Source organism: Lynx canadensis, chromosome B3, assembly GCF_007474595.2.
Source record: "Lynx canadensis isolate LIC74 chromosome B3, mLynCan4.pri.v2, whole genome shotgun sequence".
In the NCBI taxonomy this organism is placed as follows: domain Eukaryota; kingdom Metazoa; phylum Chordata; class Mammalia; order Carnivora; family Felidae; genus Lynx; species Lynx canadensis.
In genome coordinates, this window is record NC_044308.2 from 86,765,456 (window position 1) to 86,785,959 (window position 20,504).

At 35.3% G+C, this 20,504-nt stretch overlaps 1 protein-coding gene across 1 annotated transcript in view; it reads left to right on the top strand.

The window, feature by feature from the left end:
* TTC6 (tetratricopeptide repeat domain 6) overlaps positions 1-20,504 on the top strand; it is a 196,595-nt gene that overhangs the window by 111,418 nt on the left and 64,673 nt on the right. The window contains exons 9-11 of the mRNA XM_032593525.1: positions 6,073-6,168; positions 8,519-8,593; positions 17,981-18,354. Of these exons, the coding sequence (XP_032449416.1) occupies positions 6,073-6,168; positions 8,519-8,593; positions 17,981-18,354 (545 nt within the window). The remainder of the gene's footprint in view (positions 1-6,072; positions 6,169-8,518; positions 8,594-17,980; positions 18,355-20,504) is intronic.

Sequence of the window (20,504 nt, forward strand, 5' to 3'; positions counted from 1 at the left end):
GGCAGCACTAGCAGAGCACAGGCTTTCCAATCCATCTTGGATTTGAATCCCACTCACTTCCTGGATAATCTTTAGTTTCCACAAGTCTCGTTTTTGTTTTTTTGTTTTTTTGGGTTTTTTTTGTTTTGTATGTAAAGCGGGTGTTCTGAGATTTTAATGAGAGGTTGTAGCATATTGCCTAATGAAAAGTCAGTGCTCAGTTAACAATAGATATAGCTGTTATATTGTTATATTAGTCCATTCTTCTGTGGCATATTTCTTTTACTTTATTTAAAAAACACTGTTGAGGATTTTTTAGTGCAGTTGTTTTAATCTGTTTCTTCATGTGTTACCAGTTTTTATTTACTTTTTGCAGTTAGAAGCTGTTTTATCTTTATTATGAATTTAGCAATGTTTTACCTTTCTTATGAATTCTATCTCATCAATTTTAAATGGTTTACTTTGGCTTTTTTAATGCTGGAATTCTACTGTAATATGGCCATCCCTGTGTTCTTTTCTGTTTGTATTCAGGAGTATTTTCATTTTAATCCTTGTTGTTTTTTTTTTTTATTTTTTTAAATTTTTGCTTTGTTTCAGATGAACCACGTAAGTAGCATATGGTTAATTTGATCTTATTGGTATTATTATTGTTGTTACTCTGTGGTTTCTGTCTTTTAAAAATCTTCTATCTTGTTTTTTTTTTTTTTTGTTAAACCACCATTGTTTCCTTTAGCAATATTATTGTTTTTTGCTGTTCTGAGTAACAAGGCCAATTAAAATTATTTAAGAACTTGCACAATAGTGGGTGAATAATTTCGTGCAGAAAAAAGTCAAATGATACAGCTGTGTATGGCAAAAAGGTCACTCCCCACCTTGAATGCTGTTCTTTCCTGGATCTCTTCTCTCTGAAGTTAACAATTATAAACTACATTGTGTGTATCCTTTCAAACACGTTCATTTTCATTTATGTAATGCAAATATATGCAAATTAATGTTTTTCCGTGTGTGGAATCACATAATCTATATTCTTCATATTGATTATTTTGCTTAAAACATGCTTCTGTTGATTCTCATTTATTGAGTATTTACTATGAGCCAGACACTGTGCCAGGCACCTCTCCTGTATTATTTCATTTGACCTTCCTATGAACCCAAAGAGAAAGGTACTAATTATGTCTTCATTCAAAAAAATATCCCTCCTTTCCCATCTGTTCCCTTACCCTTTTCCTTACCTCTTTCTGGTGCTGATAGCTACTAACCCAGTTTAGAAGGGCATATTAATTATCCATTGCTGCAGATCAAATTATCCCAAAATGTAGCAGCTTAAAACGACAAACTATTACTATCTCACACAGTTTCTGAGGGTCTGGAATCCACTGTTTCTGGCCTAACTGGAAGGTTCTGGCTCAAGATCTGTCATGTTGTTTGAGTGAGGATCTCAGCTGAGGCTGCATCAAAAAAACAAAAGCAAAAACAAAAACAAAACACAAAAACCAAAAACCAAAACAAAGACAACCCCTTCCCTACAAACCACACTTGCACATATATCTTTGTAAATTTTTCTATTTGGAATTCCCGGTCAAAGTATATGTATAATTTAAATCTTGGAAGATTGATGTGTATATTTGCATTTCCTTAAGTGTAGTCTAAACTTTTAATTTATTTCAGAAGATAATATTTTTGGGGGAAATATGTGATGAGCTAAAACAAGAAAGTTCATAACATAAAGGATACAAAAGATTGCCTTAATGTAAAATATTGGTAAATATTAATTTGCAAAAATAGGCATGGCATCCATGAAAATGTGATGCTTACATCTCCTTCAAGAGAATCCATTGACATAAGCATACATGACCACCGGCCTCCAGCTGCTGTCCTGTAGATCTTATCAGGGCATTTGCACCAAGGCCATTTTTCCTCTGGGCTGCTCCTAGCCAGTGGCTGAACGAACACAAGGGGTTTGCTAATGTTGACCCCATTCCTGCTTGATGGAGGGTTGTTTTCACAGGAAGCGTTGGCTCCAGAACTTTCCATCTGCCTGGCTCAGAACTGCTCTGTGATCTGAGGCTCTTGCTACTCACTCCTTCCTCTCTCTTCCTCTTTCACAGGTGTCAGACTGCATCATGGTCTGAAGGCTTCTTACTGCTCCCTCTCTCTGGGTCTTCCACTGGTCGTATCTGCTTCTAACTGAACTAACACAGCCGGGGGGTAATAGGAATACTATGTAATATTACTGCAATATACTGTAATGAGTACAAACACAAACTCTGTGTTTATAAAGGAGGGGCATGTATTTTTCTGTCTTCGTATTTAGAAAATGTGAATAGAAGGAATTGAGAGTAGGCAGAATTGTTGGAACAGAAGTAAGAATTGTAGCAAGATTGGTTTGTAACCAGGACTGGTTACAACTGGTGATGATGGAGTAAACTGTTAGAAAGGTGGTCCAAAAGCAAATCAATGCTGGTGGTTGTTCACACCAATGACTAGAAGAAAAAGGATCCAGGAGGACTTTCTGACACAGAAACATGGCCTAGGACACTTTCCATACATCGCAACTGGAATCAGACCTTTGTTCAAAGAATCCTTGTTCCTTTGAATGGGAAATGGTATTTAGATACAAAGGTCTGTGTGCCCTACTTTTTAAAGGTGTATTTAACATGTTTATATATATATTATGATTATTGATATTTTTTGTTTTATCCTACCATATACTTTGTGTTTTTTATTGACTCTGGCTTTATTTCTTTTATTCCTTTTCCTAAATTTATCTTTTTGTTGTTAATTTTTTTTTAAAAAGTCAGTGGTCTGGATATAATATATTCTGGTTTTATTTTTACTTTTTCTATTTCAAAAAATTGTGTTTTATCATCCCTATTTTGGAAGTAAGTGTACTGTTTCTTATTCTTATGGTGATTTCCCTCGACAGACATCTTTAACTTATCAAAATCTGATGTTGATCAATACCTTTATACTCTTTATACTCTTCCAGGAAAATTCAGTGACTTTAAAACCTTTCAATTCCATTTACCCCCTTTTGACTTAGTATGTTTTTACTTTGATATATTATTAGATATTTATCTTCTAAAACCCTCAAAACATTGTTATTAATATTTTATAAAATATAATTATCTCTCTCTTCTTTTCTTTTTTCTTTTCTTTTTTTTCTTTTCTTTCCTTTCCTTTTCTTTCTTTCTTTCTTTCTTTCTTTCTTTCTTTCTTTCTTTCTTCCTTCCTTCCTTCCTTCCTTCCTTCCTTCCTTCCTTCCTTCCTTTCTTTTTTTTTTCTCTCTCTAGTATCTCAGATCTTTCTGTCTGGCATCATTCTACCTTTTGCCTAAAATATATCCTTTAGAATTTGCTTTAAGGCAAGTGGGAGTTCCATAGTTGGTTAAAATCTTGTTTTTTCTTTGTTTCAAATGTCTTTATATTAGTTCATTCTTGAGAGAGATTATACTTGGGTATGATGTATTTTGCAGATATATTCTTTTAGTACACTAATGATGTTCTACTATTTTCTAGCATCCACTATTGCTGTTGAGAAATGGGTCTTAAATGTGAATTTTTTGAGGATGATCAACTCCTTGCTTCCTCCCAAAGTGGCTACTTTTAAGTTTTTCTCTCTTTTTCCCCCTATTTTCAATATGGTGTGTCTAGTGGCAGATTTCTTTTTATTTATGCTTTGGAATCTCTGGGATTTTTGAATGCATACTTTGATGTCTTTCATCAACTATGGAGAATTTTTAGTTATGACTTCTTCAAATGTTGCCTCTGTCCATTCTTTCTTTCATTTTCTGGGATTTTAATCATACGTATTAGCTTCTTTTTTTTTTTTTTTTTCTCTCGATGCTGGATTCCGGGTAATTTCCCTTCTGGTCTATCTTATAGTTCAAGTTCATAAATTCTTTCTTCAGTTGTGTCTAAGATACTGTTAAACTTGTTTACTGTATTTTTAAATTTGGTTTTGTGTTTTTCTTTTTAGAATATTTATTTTTTTTCCAAATCTGTTATGTTCTAGTGTTTTATTTCTTTGTGTACCTATCTTTAAATGTTTATTATTGTATTTAAAATGTTATTTTTAGGAAACGTTTGAGACTAACAATGGCATTTCTTTTCTCCAGAGAAACTTCTTGTCAGAAGTTAGCCCTCAGAAATAGTTTTAGTCTAAAGTTGAGGTTTGAATTTCTTTGACCACCCTTGTGATGGAACTGAGGCTGAAAGTCTACACAAAGGTTACTTACTACTTTAAGTTTAAAGGTTTAAAACTTTTATTTTATTTTATTTTATTTTATTTTATTTTATTTTAGTAGGCTCCATGCCCAATGTGAGGTTTGAACTCAGGACCCTGAGATCAAGAGTCACATTCTCTACTGATTGAGCCCGCCGGGCACCCACGCTTCTTTTCACTTTAAATCTGAGCATGTAGCATCTCCTGTAGCCTTGGATACTTGTATATTTTGTGTATGTACAATATTATACAGTGTATTACATTTGTGTATAAATAAATAAATAATCTATAAATAAATCAAGTTCCATAACTTAGGTAAGTTCTGGGCTTCAATTTCTATCACCCTTGCCCCAAGAATTCGTCAGTCTCTGTAACTCAGACTTGCAGCTGCTTTGGCAAGTATCATAACAAAAGCATCTTGAATACTGGGCTTACTTTTCCAGGTTCTTGCCTTTTCTTAGATTTTGGCCCAGTATCCGTTCATCATCATGTTAGCTTTTTGATGCTTTGAAGATTGTGTTTTTCATACTACAAGTAGCTTTCTTAGTTTTCCTCAGCAGAATTACCTAGCCTGCCATAATTAGAAGCAGAGTCATAATTGACTTTTCAGATAGCAAAACTGTTTCCATTTCTATCTGCATCCCAGCTATTATTGGATGCGTACAAGTTTTAGCAATACCTCTGGAGTAGAGCAATAACTCTGGAGTTACATCAGGTATCATATAAGCAATACTTGCTCTCTCAAGACACATTGGTTTGGCCAATATCTTGTCAGGTTTCAATATATGAACCATGTTCTCTTTTTAAAAAGCAACCATTTATTATTAGTAAGTTTTGCTGTTTTGATATCTGTAAAATACAGTATTGTGGTTTTTGTCTTTTGTTATTGTTAAAAGAATTTTCTTAAATACATAATAGCTGCTATTCCATCATATTTTGTGTAAGCATATGACAAAATAGTTCCAATAGTTCCTTGTATATCACGTAGTTTGTCTTTGAAGAGTAATGGTGACCCCAGGTAGCCTTCTGCTATGTTTAGTAATTCTCTTAGCTTATACTGTGCTATAGCTGTGTTATAAAAATACACTAGAAGATAAATAAAAATCAATGCTGGTAATTCCTAAATTACCCATAGCCTTCTCCATATCTGTTCCATTCTCAGTGATAATTTCCTGGTACTTTTAAAAGCTTAATTTCCTGTTGAATACATATCGTTTGATTTTGAAATGTTAGTTGTTTGAGACCTAAAAATTTCAGCAAAGTAGCAGTATGATTTAACTCATCAAGACTACACCAGGCTGTCAAACTTAGATCTTCTAGTTGTTTCTATATACCCAAATCACTGATTATAATATAGAAGAATAACACACTTAATACTAATTTACCCTTACAACAATAAGTATACATATATAACTTAGTTGGTGGAAAGAGTTTGAATTGTAAAGCATTTAAGGAGCTTTCCATTCCAATAAAAATTTAGAATGCTTACTTATATCTGACAGAGAATAGTCATATATTGACAGTAAATCCAAATAATATGTCTTATTCACAATTCTGATATTGGCATATTAAATAGATTCAATGCTAACCTATGGGATCACAGTATCATTGATTGCTCCTGAGATTAGTACTGCCAGAAGTAAAGTAAAAGAATCTATTTGGCCAATGGCCAACACAGAAGCCAAATTGTGGGTTTTGGCCAAATATTATGGCTGTAGCTGGACTTCTAATATGTCTGTGGTAAACGTTTTCTGTACTTCTACCTTTTCCATACATTTGGTAATAATGTTGTATTATGACATAACAGTAATCAAAGGCTTTTTAAAGTACTCCACTATATAACTTAAAACTGTTATCTTTTTATAACAGAGTATTCAAGCAAGCAAAATTTTAATTGAGAAATTTTCATCTGAAAGCAAGGAAAGTGTCGCTTTAAATCGGCATAGCAGAAGTTCTAGGGTATGTGTGATTTTTATTTTAAATTGTGGGTTGGTTGCTTTATCTGCCTACAGCTCAGATATGATTTCTAGTAGTTCTGGAAATTATTTGTTGGTGCTTCCTTATTCTGGGAAATGCCTCAGAACACTCATTACTGGTGTCTTTGCTGAGGACACACTTTCTTTTTCAAATGTGTTGTCTTTGTGACACTCAGAAGATGTTATTTACTGATCAATAGCAGAATGTCTGCTATGAATTTTCTTAAAACTTTGAAAATTTCCAGTCTTACACTCATTTATCACTTCTTGCCTAGGTCTTAAATGATTAAAGAAACATGTTTGTGAATGTTTTGTTGACCAAATGGGGGCATTGATTATGGCCATGAAACAGTAAAACTGAATTCTCTAAATGGTGATTAGACTCATGCTTATGGCTTTGTTATCACTGTAGTGTATACAAGTAAACTAATTAAATAATATACATAATTGGATAGAAAAGAGACAATGATTGAGAGAAACTAAGAGAAGAAGAAAAGTATAAACTATACATAACTGGTTTAATAAATGTCCTGCACTTTATGGGGGACAAACAAGAAACAGTTTTATTTTTCTTTCATTAGTGCCTTCAGCCCTCTGCTCCCCTTGATGATATCTTGGGATGCTGAATGGCACAGAGTGGAAAGTCTTGGTGCCTTGGGACAAATCAAATCCTATTCTGGTCAGTTAACTAGGTTAAAGATATGTCTATGACTCCTCCTTTATCCCCCATACAGTTAGGTAATACTTTTTTTTTTTTTTTGGAGGGGATAATCTTAATATAGATCACTTTTTTGCTATTTTCCTTATAGCACTTACTAAATATTTGTCCATATGTATGTTTGATCATTTTATTCCTCACCAGCCTGGGGTCATAGCACTCTTCTTCACTCTTTTATCCATATCACCTAGAGCAGTGACCATCACATAAAGAATAATTGAACCAGTGAACTTCACCTTCTAGTTTGGAGTGCCACGTGCACTTTCTAGACTATTTTAGTAGCACTATGTACACCTGCCTGTCAGCTATTCCCAGTTTTAGTAGCTGCTTCTTCCTCCATCCTCCTACTGCCTTCTACTTTATTCTTTCTTTTTTTAATTTTTACATGTGTATTTATTTTTGAGAGGGAGATATACAGAGCATGAGCAGGGGAGGGACAGAGAGAAAGGGAGACACAGAATCTGTAGCAGGCTCCAGGCTCCGAGCTGTCAGCACAGAGCCCAACAGCGGGACTTGAACCAATGAACCATGGGATCATGACCCGAGCTAAAGATGGACACTTGACCGACTGAGCCACCCAGGTGCTCCACCTGCTATATTCTTAAAACAAGTAGGATTATGTCACTCATGTCTCAAACTGAGCAACTCCACCTAACAAATAAAGTCAGAGTGCTTCATTAAGGCTCATAACCTGGCCTCAACCAGACTTTCTAGCTTACCTCCCATTATGTTTCTGCTTTTATGTGGTCTGCATATACCCAGTACTCTGCCTGCACCAGAGTCCTTGGTGACTCCCCCATGCCCCTGCTGCATTCTCTGTGCTTGTTTAGGCTGTTCCCTTGGCCTGGGATAGTCTCAACTCCAGCTCAGTCTATGGGAATGTTGCCACCTTTCACAGGCCAACCTGCACTACCTCTTCCCGCCAGTGTATCCAGGTCCCGTCCCCTTCAGAACTGACTCTGCCTATCTTGTGTTCTCTTTACACCAGATTCATTCATACCATCTGAAGTCAGGGCCACAGCTGCTTTGGATTACAGTTTTCTTTTCTTTCTGTTTCTACCATTACATCGGTTGAGGATATGGAACATGTCATTTTTTTTTGTACTTTCTACACTATCTAGTATAGTAGTATTTCCCAACTCTTACAATATAATAGCTCTCACAGTAAGTGATGATATTTGTATGCTCCTGTGGAGTAAAAGGTTGAGGTTGCTCATGATAAGAGGTGACTGTTCAGGGGACAGTAGCTGCTTCAGGTCCTACTAGTGCAGCCTCAGTGCCGAGGGGATCAATGGCTCAGCATATTTACGGCACATATATACACACTTGTGCCCCTTGCACCAACCAGAAAGCTTTGGTAAGTATTTGTTGTATTGTTGAATTAAAAAAAATAAGAGTTTCCATTATTTATACACTTTTCTAAATTACCTGATGGATTTTCAGTTCTGTTCCTCTCTGTGAAATCAGTGACTTCAAAGTCAGTCAGAATGCGTATTTTAATTAGCATTTCTGCATTTAATTAATTTACCTAAGCATTTATAATTAGTCAATTGTCATATGATATTGTACTTTACCAAATAGTATCTATAGTCAATGCATATTTGTCATTTGATTATTTCAGTTTCTTTTCCTAAAAAAATCTGCATCATTTGAAAGTATCCAAAAATGTTTCAGCACACCATTTCCTCAATTAAAGGTATGATCATTTTTGGTTTTTATTATTCAAAAGAAATGCTTATATTTCTAGTAATAATCACTATTGATGTTTTTCTTGTTTGCTTTCCTGAAATAGTATAGTGAGTTGATTCATTCAGAATTGATTAAAAGTTTGGATTTGAGTGCGTATTTGGTAGCCCCTGTAAAATTGTGGTTGGTGGTGCCAGTTTAAGGTTTTCAACAGCTTTTGGAAGTATCTCATGTTCATAATTTGACTTTACTTGATATATTATAAGTCAAGCCATTATAATATTGACCTACATTTGCACTGGGCTCACAGTTTTAAAGCATTTTCATGAACACTAGTCCAGTCTGGTCTCAAGCTTCACAATATCCTGAGAGAAGGAAGGTGAGACAGATATTATCCTTATTTTATGTGTGAAAAAAAACAAAGGTCAGAAAGTGATAAATGGCAGAGCTAGAAGTTAAACCTACACCGCCTCTTACTAAATGCGATGTACTTTCCCCTGCACAAAGAATGCACAGGCCTTTTGGAGTGGCTGGGTTTTTGGTTTTTTTTTTTTTTTTAGTTAATTTATTTATTTTGAGAGAGAGAGAAAGCACAATTGGGGGAGGGCAGAGAGAGAGGGAGAGCGAGAATCCCAAGCAGGCTCCATGCTGTCCACTCAGAACCCACGGCGGAGCTTGATCTCACAACCTGGGGGATCATGACCTGAGCTAAAACCAAGAATTGGATGCTTACCTGACTCAGCCACCCCAGTGCCCCTGGAGTGGCTGGTGCTTACCCTCAGTGGCGTTGACATCTAGCTTCAGCTTCTGTTTTTCTGTCTGAAATCTTAGAAATCTTTCTTGACCCTCCATGTTACTTGCTTGTAACTTGCTTTTAACTTACATAACATTAGCCTGCTTACTATGTCATTTCTGACATTCCCTTTTCTTACCGACCTTTTGATTCCTCTGTTTTATGTCTCTGTACAATCACACTATCCTTAGGATTTCTTTATTGGCATATAATTGGCATATAACATTATATTAGTTTCAAGTATATAGCATTGTAATTCAATAACAGTATGTATTACAAAATGATCGCCACATCAAGTCTAGTTAACACACTGATACATTTTTTACATGTGATGAGAACTTTTAAGATCTACTCTTAGCAACTTAAACATTTTTTTAATGTTTATTTATTATTTTGAGAAAGAGAGAGGGAGACAGAGTGCAAGCAGGGGATGGGCAGAGAGAGAGACACAGAATCCAAAGCAGGCTCCAGGCTCTAAGCTGTCTGCATAGAGCCCAATGCAGGGCTTGAATTTGCAAACTGTGAGATCATGACTTGAGCTGAAGTCAGATGCTCAACTGACTGAGCCACCCAGGTGCTCCCAATTTAAAAAAAAAAAATTCAGCTTGTAAATATACAATACAGTATTTTAACCACAGTGACTATGCTGTATTACATCCCCAGGATTTATTTATTTTATAATGGAATTTTGTACCCTTTGACCATCATCACCCATTTCATCTATCACCCAATCCTTGCCTCTGGCAACCAGCAATCTCTTTTCTGTATCTATGAGTTGTTGTTGTTTTTTTTCTTTTTTTTAATTTTTTTTCAACGTTTATTTATTTTTGGGACAGAGAGAGACAGAGCATGAACGGGGGAGGGGCAGAGAGAGAGGGAGACACAGAATCGGAAACAGGCTCCAGTCTCCGAGCCATCAGCCCAGAGCCTGACGCGGGGCTGGAACTCACGAACCGCGAGATCGCGACCTGGCTGAAGTCAGACGCTTAACCGACTGCGCCACCCAGGCGCCCCTGAGTTGTTGTTGTTTTTAAGATTCCATGTATAAGTGAGATTATACAGTATTTATCTTTCTCTGTCTGAGTTATTTATTTAGTTTACTTAGCATAATGCCCTCAAGGTCCATCCGTGTTGTTGCAAATGGCAGAATTTCCCTTTTTTTTAAAGTTTATTTATTTATTTTGAGAGGGGGAGGGGGAGGGACAGAGAGAGAGGGAGAGAAAGAATCCCAAGCAGGCTCCACATTGTCAGCACAGAGCCCAATGTGGGGCACGATCCCACAAACCATAAGATCATGACCTGAGCTGAAATCAAGAGTTGGACACAACTGACTGAGCCACCCAAGCATCCTGAAGTTCCTTTTTTAATGGCTGAATAATATCCCATTATATATATGCAAATATATATACATCACATTTTCTTATCCATTATTCCATTGATGGGCCCCTAGGTTGTTTCTATATCTTGGCTATTGTTACTAATGTTGCAAGGAATAAGGGAGTGAAGATAGCTCTTCAAGGTCCTGATTTCATTTCCTTTGGATATATGCCCAGAAGTGGGATTGGATCATATGGTAGTTCTATTTTTAATTTTTTGAGCAACCTCCATGCTGTTTCCCTAGTGGCTGCACAAATTTACATTCTTATCAATAGTGGACAAGGGTTCCCTTTTCCCTATAGCTTTACCAACACTTGATATCTCCTGTCTTTTTTATAATAGCCATTCTACCTCTTTATTTTTTGTGTATCTATCATAGGTTTTGGGTTTGCAGTTACCATGGGGTTCATATGTAACATGTAACATCCAAAGTACATAGTAGTCTATATAAATTTGATGGTCATTTAAGTTCAAACACATTCAAAAAAAAAAAAAAAAGAAAAAGAAAAAACATTGCTTTCTTTTTCTTTTCCCCTTCACTTGTCCCTTTTTACTCCCTCCTCCACATTTTATACATATGTTGTCATAGTTTACATCTTTTTATTAATAATTTTCTTATGTCTAACTGTGGCCATTTGTTTTCCACTTAAATCCCTTTAACATTTCTTGTAAGGATGGTTTAGTGGTCACAAACTCCTTTATCTTTTGTTTGTCTAGGAAAATCTTTATCTTTCCTTTAAATCTGAATGATAACTTTGTCGGTGTAGAGTATTCTTGGTTGTAGGTTTTTACTTTCAGCACTTTGAATGTATTATGCTACTCCCTTCAGACCTGCAAAGTTTCTGCTGAATAATCACCTGAAAGCCTTATAGGTTTTTTTCTTACAGGTAAACTTTTTGTTTCTTCTTGCTGCTTTTATCTTCTCTTTATCTTTAACCTTTGACATTTTATTATTATTTAGAAATTTTTTTTAATGTTTATTTATTTTTGAGAGAAAGAGAACAGCAGAAGAGGGGCGGAGAGTGAGGGAGACACAGAACCTGAAGAAGGCTCTAAGCTCTTAGCTGTCAGCACAGAGCCTGACTGGGGTTTGAACTCTTGAACTGTGAGATCATGACCTGAGCCAAAGTCAGATGCTTAACTGACTGAGCCACCCTGGCACCCCTAACCTTTGACATTTTAATTATTATGTGCTGTGGTATGGGCCTCCTTGGGTTCATCTTGTTTGGAACTCTGTGCTTCTTGGACTTGGAAGTCTATTTCTTTCCCTAGGTTGGGGACTTTTCAGTTATTATTTCTTCAAATAAGTTTTCTATGTTTTTTTCCTTCTCTTTTTCTTCTGGGACCACTATAATGCAAATGTTTGCCCACTTGAGGTTACCCAAGAGATCCCTTAATCTATCCTCATTTTAAAAAATTCTTTTCTCATTTTACTGTTCAGCTTGTGTGCTTTTTATTACCCTGCCTTCCAGGTCACTGTTACGTTCTTCGACATCCTCTCATCTACTGTTGATTCCCTCTAGTATGTTTTTTATTTCTGTTATTGTAGTCTTCAGTCCTGATTGGTTATTTTTTTTATATGTTTCTATCTCTTTATTGCATGTTTCACTGAGTTCTTCACTCTTTGGCCCATCCCAGTGAGTACTTTATGATTATTAATTTAAATTCTTTATCGGGCATATTGCTTATCTCTTTTTCATTTAGTTATTTTTCTGAGTTCTTTTCTTGTTCTTTCTTCTGGAGCATATTTCTGTTTCCCCATTTTCTTGACTTTCTGGATATGTTTCTAGGTGGAATAGCTACTCCTTCTAAACTTGAAGGAATGGTCGCTCTTGTATATGGTGTCCCCTGTGCAGACTGTGTGCTTGGCGACTTTTGCTGTCTGGTTGGAGCTGTGGCTGTAAATGCCAGTTGCTCTTTTAAACCGTGGCTTTTTACAGAGAGAAGAAAATAATAATAAAATAAAAGTAAAATAAAAAAGGAAAAAAGAAAAGAGAAAAGAAAGGAAAAAAGGAAGAAAGGAAAAGAAGAAAAAAGAAAAGAAAAAAAAAACAAAATGGGGCACCTGGGTGGCTCAGCTGGTTAAGCATCCAACTTCGGCTCAGGTCATGATCTCAAGGTTCAAGGTTCGTTGTTTTGAGTCCTGCATCGGGCTCTGTGCTGACAGCTCAGAGCCTGGAGCCTGCTTCAGATTCTGTGTCTCCCTCTCTCTCTGTCCCTCCCCTGCTCGTGCTTTGTCTCTCTTTGTCTCTCAAAAATAAATAAATGTTTAAAAAAAAAGACAAAAACCCAAAGGGGCAAAAATAAAAACAAGACAAAAAAAAAAAAAGACAAATAAAAAAAAAAAGACAAAAAAACAATAAAAAAAATAACAATTATTGAAAAATAAAAACAAAAGAACTAAAACAACCAAAGAAAATTCCTGGTTTATTTTCTGTGCTCTAGTACCACAGGGACTGGTGTGGGCTTGTGGACCTTGGGATTGCAGTTCCTGGGATTGGCTAAGCTTGCAAGCTGACCTTGGGCTGGACCGTGTTCTCGGCTAGGCTTTCAAGGTGAAGGGGGAGGGAGCATTCCTGCAGTTCCTTCCCTTTTAAACCTTGGCTCTTTTTTCTGTGCCCCGGCACACTGGGGGCTGGCATGGGCTTGCAGACCCTGGGCTTACTGAGGTCGTAAGCTTGCTGTGATGACTGGACCCACCAGTTATGGTATCCAGACCCTGATTCTATCTAGGCTTTTAAGGTGGAGAAGGACTGTAAACTGTTTTATCCTCTAGTTCCTCTGACCTGGAGAGCTTCCCAAAGCTCCTCCTCCATTTGGTCCAGTGTTGTCTCTTTTATATACTAGTTGCTCTTTTATTTAAAAAAAAAAAAATTTTTTTTTAACATTTATTTATTTTTGAGACAGAGAGAGACAGAGCATGAACGGGGGAGGGTCAGAGAGAGGGAGACACAGAATCAGAAGTAGGCTCCAGGCTCTGGGCCATCATCAGCCCAGAGCCCGACACGGGGCTCGAACTCACGGACCGTGAGATCGTGACCTGAGCTGAAGTCGGACGCTTAACCGACTGAGCCACCCAGGCGCCCCTAGTTGCTCTTTTAAACTGTGGCTTTTTTTTACTGTGCCTAAGGAAAGACAAATCTGTTCCCAGTTCCTCAAAACTATCCCTCTCCACTGCCATGTACAGGATCAGGTGTGGGAGTTCCCTTTGTTTCCATGTCTTTGTCTGTCTTGCTGTTCTTTTTTGTCATTCTCTATCTTTGGCTGTTCAGAAGCTGTTCAGTTGGCCTTCAGTTCTTCAGGAGGAATTGTTGTGTGAATAGGTGTAACTTAGTGTGTTCTGTGGAGGAGGTGAGTTCAGGGTCTTGCTATATTGCCATCTTCATGGGAACTCCTCCCTATAATAGCCATTCTAACAGGTTTGAGGTGATATCTCATTGTAGTTTTGACTTGCATTTCCCTGATGATTACTGGCGTTGAACATCTTTTTATGAACCCATTGGCCATTTGCATGTCTTTGGAAAAATCTCTATTCGGTTGCTCTGACCATTTTTTAATTGGATTTTGTTGTTGTTGCTATTGAGTTAAAAGAGCTTATTATATATTTTGGATATTGACCCCTTTTCAGATAGATGGATTGCAGATATTTTTTCCCATTTTGTAGGTTGGCTTTTCATTTTACTGATTGTTTATTTTGCTGTGCAGAAGCTTTCTACTTTGATGTAGTCCCACTACTTGTTTATTTTTGCTTTTGTTGCTTGTACTTTTGGTATCATATTGAAAAAAGCATTACCAAGGCCAATATCAAATAGCTTTTCCCTATGTTTACTTCTAGTAGTTTTATAGTTTAAGAATTTAAATTGAAATCTTTAATTTGTTAGAGTTCATTTTTGTGAGTAGTGTGAGATAGGAAATTTCATTCTTTTGCATATGAATATCTAGTTTTCTTAGAGCAATTGATTGAAGAGACTATCAGTTCCTCATTGAGTATTCTTGGCTTCTTTGTCAAATATTAGTTGACCATATATGCATGGGATATTTCTAGGTTCTTGATTCTATTCCAATGGTCTATGTGTTTGTTTTTATGCCAGTACCATACTGTTTTGAGTACTATTGTTTCTTAATGAATTTTGAAATCTGGAATTGTGAAATCTCCACCTTTGTTCTTTTTCAGGAATGCTTTGACTATTCAGGTTCTTTTCTGGTTCCATATGAATTTTAGGATTGTTTTTTCTATTTCTTTGAAAAGTGGCATTGGAATTTTGATAAGGATTATATTGAATCTATTAATGGTGTTGGTAGTATGGACATTTTAAAATACTAGTTTTTCTGGTTTATGAGATACCCTTCACTTATTTGTGTCTTCTTTAATTTCTTTCATCATCGTATTGTAATTTTCAGTATACAAATCCTTCACCTCTTTGAATGTATTTATTCCTAAGTATTTTTATTATTTTTGATGCTATTGTAAATGGAGTTTTTAAATTTATTTTTCCGATAATTCATTGCTAGTGTACAGAAATGCAACTGATTTCTGTGTGTTGATTTTGTAACCTACAGTTTTACCAAATTCAGTAATTAGTTCTGACAGTCTTTTGGTAGAGTCTTTAGAGTTTTGTCTGTATGTGATTATGTCATCTGCAAACAGAGACAGTTTTACTACTTTCTTTCTAATTTGGATACCTATTTTTCTTTCCTAATTTCTTTGGCTAAGATGTCCAGTACTATGTTAAGCAAAAGTGGCAAGAGTGAGTACTCTTGTCTTGTTCCTGATCTTAGCAGGAAAGTTTTCGATATGATATATCGATATGATATATATGATATATATGATGTATATGATATATCGATATGATATATATGATATATATGATATATGATATATCACGATATTGATCATGATATTAGCTGTGGGTTTGTCGTATATGGCCTTTACTATGTTGAGGTGTGTTCCTTCCATACCAAATCTGTTGAGCGTTTTTATCATGAGAAGAAGTTGAATTTTGTCAAATGCTTTATCTACGTCTATTGAAACAATCATATATAGTCTTTATCTTTCATTCTGTTAATGTGATGTGTCACTTTTATTGATTTGTATATGTTGAATCGTCTTTGCATCTGATGGATAAAGCCCACATGATCATGTTGTATAATCCTTTTAATATGCTGTTGAATTCAGTCTGCTAGTATTTTCTTGAGAATTTTCCATTTATACTAATCAGGGATATCAGCCAGCAGTTTTCTTTTCTTGTAGTATGTGTGTACATACAATATATAAATAATGGAATATCAACTACAAAAAATGAGGAAATTTTGCCGTTTGTGACAACATGGATGGACCTTGGGATATTATGCTACATGACAGAGAAAGATAAATACTGTGTGTTTTCACTTATATGAAGAATCTAAAAAAGCTGAACTTATAGAAACATAGAGTAAATACTGGGGCTGGTGTGGGGAAAAGAGGATCGAACAGATGTTGGCCAGAGGGTACAAGAGTCAGTTATAAGATGTGTAAGTTCTGGGGTTCTAATGTACAGCCTGGTGACTATAACTAACAATACTGTATATATTTGAAAGTTGTTCAGAGTGTAGATCTTAAATGTTATCACCACACAAAAACAATGGTAATTTTGTGAGGGGATGGAGTTGTTAACTAATCTTATTGTAGTAATCATTTCACAGTATATGCATGTATCATATCATTATTTTGTATACCTAAATTTACATATGTTATATATCTATAATATTTCAATAAGGGTATGAAAAAGTCCCAAACCCATTCTGTTAGCTCTACTTTATAGTTATAGATTCCTTAGGATTCCTTCCTGAGTGTCCGACAGAGATGTCTGGAGCCTCTCTGTGTAATTCATATCTAGTCAGCAAGTGGGAAATCTTATGTTCCACTTTTTTTTCAGGAATGTGTTTTATTGACGTATATATCACATACATACACGTGACTATCTTTCTTGATATATATATATATATGTGTGTGTGTGTGTATTGTACATACACATATTCTGTAGTTTATGTATTACCCTATTCTCTATTCTAATTATATAGTGAATTATATATAGTTTCTTGAGATAGGGGAAGTATGGTAAGTTATGGAGTGTCAATATCTCTATTGTACTTTAGTATATCTTAGAGTATATAACTAGTTTGTGTGAAATTGTTATGTTTGGAATTTGGGCCTAACTTCACTATAAAGAAAAATATTTGCATAACAAATTTATTAGCAAACTTAAATGCAGTTAATTTATGGACCATGGCTCAATAAACTGGAAATTCTATATTAAAGAATTGGAGTTAATGTCTTTTATTAGGTTTATTGTTAGAGTTTCAAGTACTAATGCATAATTATTACAAGTTATTTACAATTATTAGCATATTATAATATTGATATTATTATTAAAAGTTAAGTGGATTCTCTGATGATTAGATAAAGTAAATATTAGGCTGGAATTCTTTTTCTTAAGCTTGTAAATATTGACTTGAAATTATTGTAAAGAATACTTGAATACTTCTGTATAGAAATTCAGTGTTGTTAAAGTGTTTTTGAAAATTAACTCACTGAGGTGCCTAGGTGGCTCAGTCAGTTAATCAGCTGACTCTTGATTTCAACTCAGGTCGTGATTTCACAGTTCAAGCCCCACGTTGGGCTCCCCACTGACAGCACAGAGTCTGCTTGGGATTCTCCCTGTCCTATTCTCTCTACCCCTCCCCCACTCATGCACAGGAGCTCTCCCTCTGTCCGAAAATAAATAAAATTAACTTAAAAAAAGAACATTCTCTAAAAAAAGAAGAGAAAAGAAAAGAAAATTGACTCAAATTGATTTTTTAGGATAGGTCATTTTAGTATTTCTTACCCATTCTGCCAATTTTTTTTTATTTGTATTACAAGTAAAAGTAGAGTTTGTACTTTATTTCAATATGTAAAGAGCATTCTCTTTTAATTAAGAATATATAAAATCACAGTTAATACATATATACTTTATAGTGTTATTTTTATGTAGCTAACAAAATGTCACATTACCAAATTATTGTACTTGGCTTTAACTAACCTACTATTAACTTTATAAGTTGACTTTGAAAAACATCAAAAATACGATTTAAAAATTTTCAACAAGTGACCAAACTACATTAATAGTAATTGTAACTGAATTAATTAAAACACACAGCAACTAAATTGATTTTAAATGGTTTTGTCTTTGTTTCTTGCTAATTAAGAGAGTAAAATCTGCAGTGGAGTTGAGGAAAGAGGAGACCATAACTCCATTAGAGATTAAGGATGACATGCAAAGCAATATGAAACAGATTCTATTTCAGAAAGCAAAGGAGCTGGAGCGCTGGATGACGCAGCAAAGTGAAACTGAGGAAGCCATCCCTGTGAAAGAAAATATAGACACTATCTTAGATCACATCCAGAACAGAAGCAATGTGAGAGATCTGTCTCTCTCTCTCATTGAAGCATCTAGAAAAGCTGGCATAAGTTACATTGTTTATCCCAAGAAAAAGAAGACGAAATGGAAGAAACGATTGAAACTCAGTAAACTCTCAAACGTGTATGATGAATTATCCAAGCCACCAAAAGTTCTTAAAAGGTCTTATTTAATCAGTAATTGTTATAGTTTAAGAAATGTATTGTAGTTTTGGCCTTAATCTTACAATTTCACTAACTGAAGTTGTTATTATTTTATTCAGCACTGAAAATATGCTAAATCCTTAACTAAAGGACAATCCCTTATTTTTAAATATATGAATATTTAATGGTACAAATGTATGACTGCTTTAAACTATAATTTAAAGTTGGGGCTGATTAAGGACATGAAGTAAAACTAAGTCAGTTTGATTTGATGAAATCTTTCAATGGAAAGAAATAAAATCTACTAAGTTATTTTTCTGAAGCGATTTAACACCAAAAAACAATGCCTGCTCCAAATAAGTGTCACCCATTCAAAAGTTGAAGTAGGTTGCTGAGATTTAACTGTTTTCAAATTGTAACTAATAGATTGAGAAATCTAGATAGACAAACAGTTTTTTGTATGTTGTGTGAGCCCTTATTCAGGGATCAACACATAGAAATAATTTTTCTCCTTACTTGGAAGTAATAGTATCTGGCATGTTTAAAATGTGCAAGGACCTGAGATAACAACAGCTGAAGTTCCAGGTATGCTCGTTTTTTAAGTGTTCAGGACGTAACTTTCTTAGACTGAAGTGTTGTGCAAAATAGTTTGCAGAAAGCTCTGGGCTTTATTCCTCTTTAGATAACCCCAGATGATAAGGAATTCATTAAGTGTATGCCCTTTTGAAAACTAAAGACTTTACTGTTGAAGTGAGTCATATTGTTTTGTTTATTGTTATAAAGTCTTGTGGTTCTGAAAAAGGGTTCATGATGTTTTGGTGTAGTGACTTATTGTCCCTGAAAAGACTTGGGAACAATCACTGTAAATGTGAGTGACAGAGTGAAAGAGAGACCAATCCTAGTGGAGGATGCCATTCAAGTCCCGAGTTCTCTGCACACTACTTATGCTTGAGTTTTCCCGGCAGCAAATATGTGGAACTGGTTTTGTTAGCTCATCTTTAGAAGACTTCAGATAGGTTTTTCTAAGTTGACAAATATTTTTGATAAGAAACAGAAGTTTGCTTATAAATTTTTGATACATTTGCTGATTTCAAAGCATATGAATCGTTACTATCCTAGAAAGGATAATGTCTGCACCATTCTGGCCATACCTAAGTGGCTTCTGTCTCTATAAAGAATATAAGCAGATGAAACACTATTTTGGTAGGGTATTTTACCTCTTACTGATTCTTTATCACTTTGATTATAAAGTTTCACCATTTAAAGAGATTTATTTGCCTTTTAACAACTGAATTTGAAATTTGTATATACTGCCAACAGGTGTAATAGGATGAGCCTTTTGGTGGAGGCAGTAAAACAAACTATAGGAGTATTTATCTAGGATAATACATTAGTACAGCTTTCTTCTTTTTAAAAAATCTTAATTTAAACTAGCACAAAAGTGTAGCTATTAAATAATTGTTCTTTTAAAACAAGTTTATGGAGAAACTTTAAAAATAATTTTATTTGTATAGTTTGAGATCTTTTTTCACGAATCTTAACTTGGTTAACACAGAATTATCCTTCTTAACCACTGTATATCTGACCTTTAAGCTTGTTTAGTTATACTCATTCTTGCTGGCTCTCTTAAATGGTTAGAAGCAGACAGTGTATGTACTCATATATCAAGTCAAAGCTTGACTGTGGAAAGTAACTCCTGCCGAAGTCCATTTGAGTTGTTTAAAAACCCAGCCCCATGTGTTTTCTGCCAGTCCCTTTACTATAGGTTACCCCTGTTGCCTAGCCCCTCATCTAGGTCATGGCAGGATGCTATGTGTCTGTAATAACTTTGTAGCTTCACCATTTCTCTGGAAGTTTCCCTCAGCTTTGATCTCTGAATCCAATATTGGTGGACCAGCCAGTGAGGGGCTAGCAGAGACCTTCTTCAGAAGCTTACTGTTGCAGCAAGAAGATGTGCATGTTGATGGTTCCTGGTTCACCTTTACTTCCTTATACTCATTACCTTCTTTCTTACCTGGACTTCTGTGAATCGCCAGTCCCTCAGATCTCTGCCAGTGTTCTGTCTTCCAGGATTGACTAACATATTGAACTGAGATTCAGACCAGGCCTTTTGCTATTGGCTCTCTTATCCCTGTAAATGCATCTCCTTCTGTCTCTTTTTAGAATAAC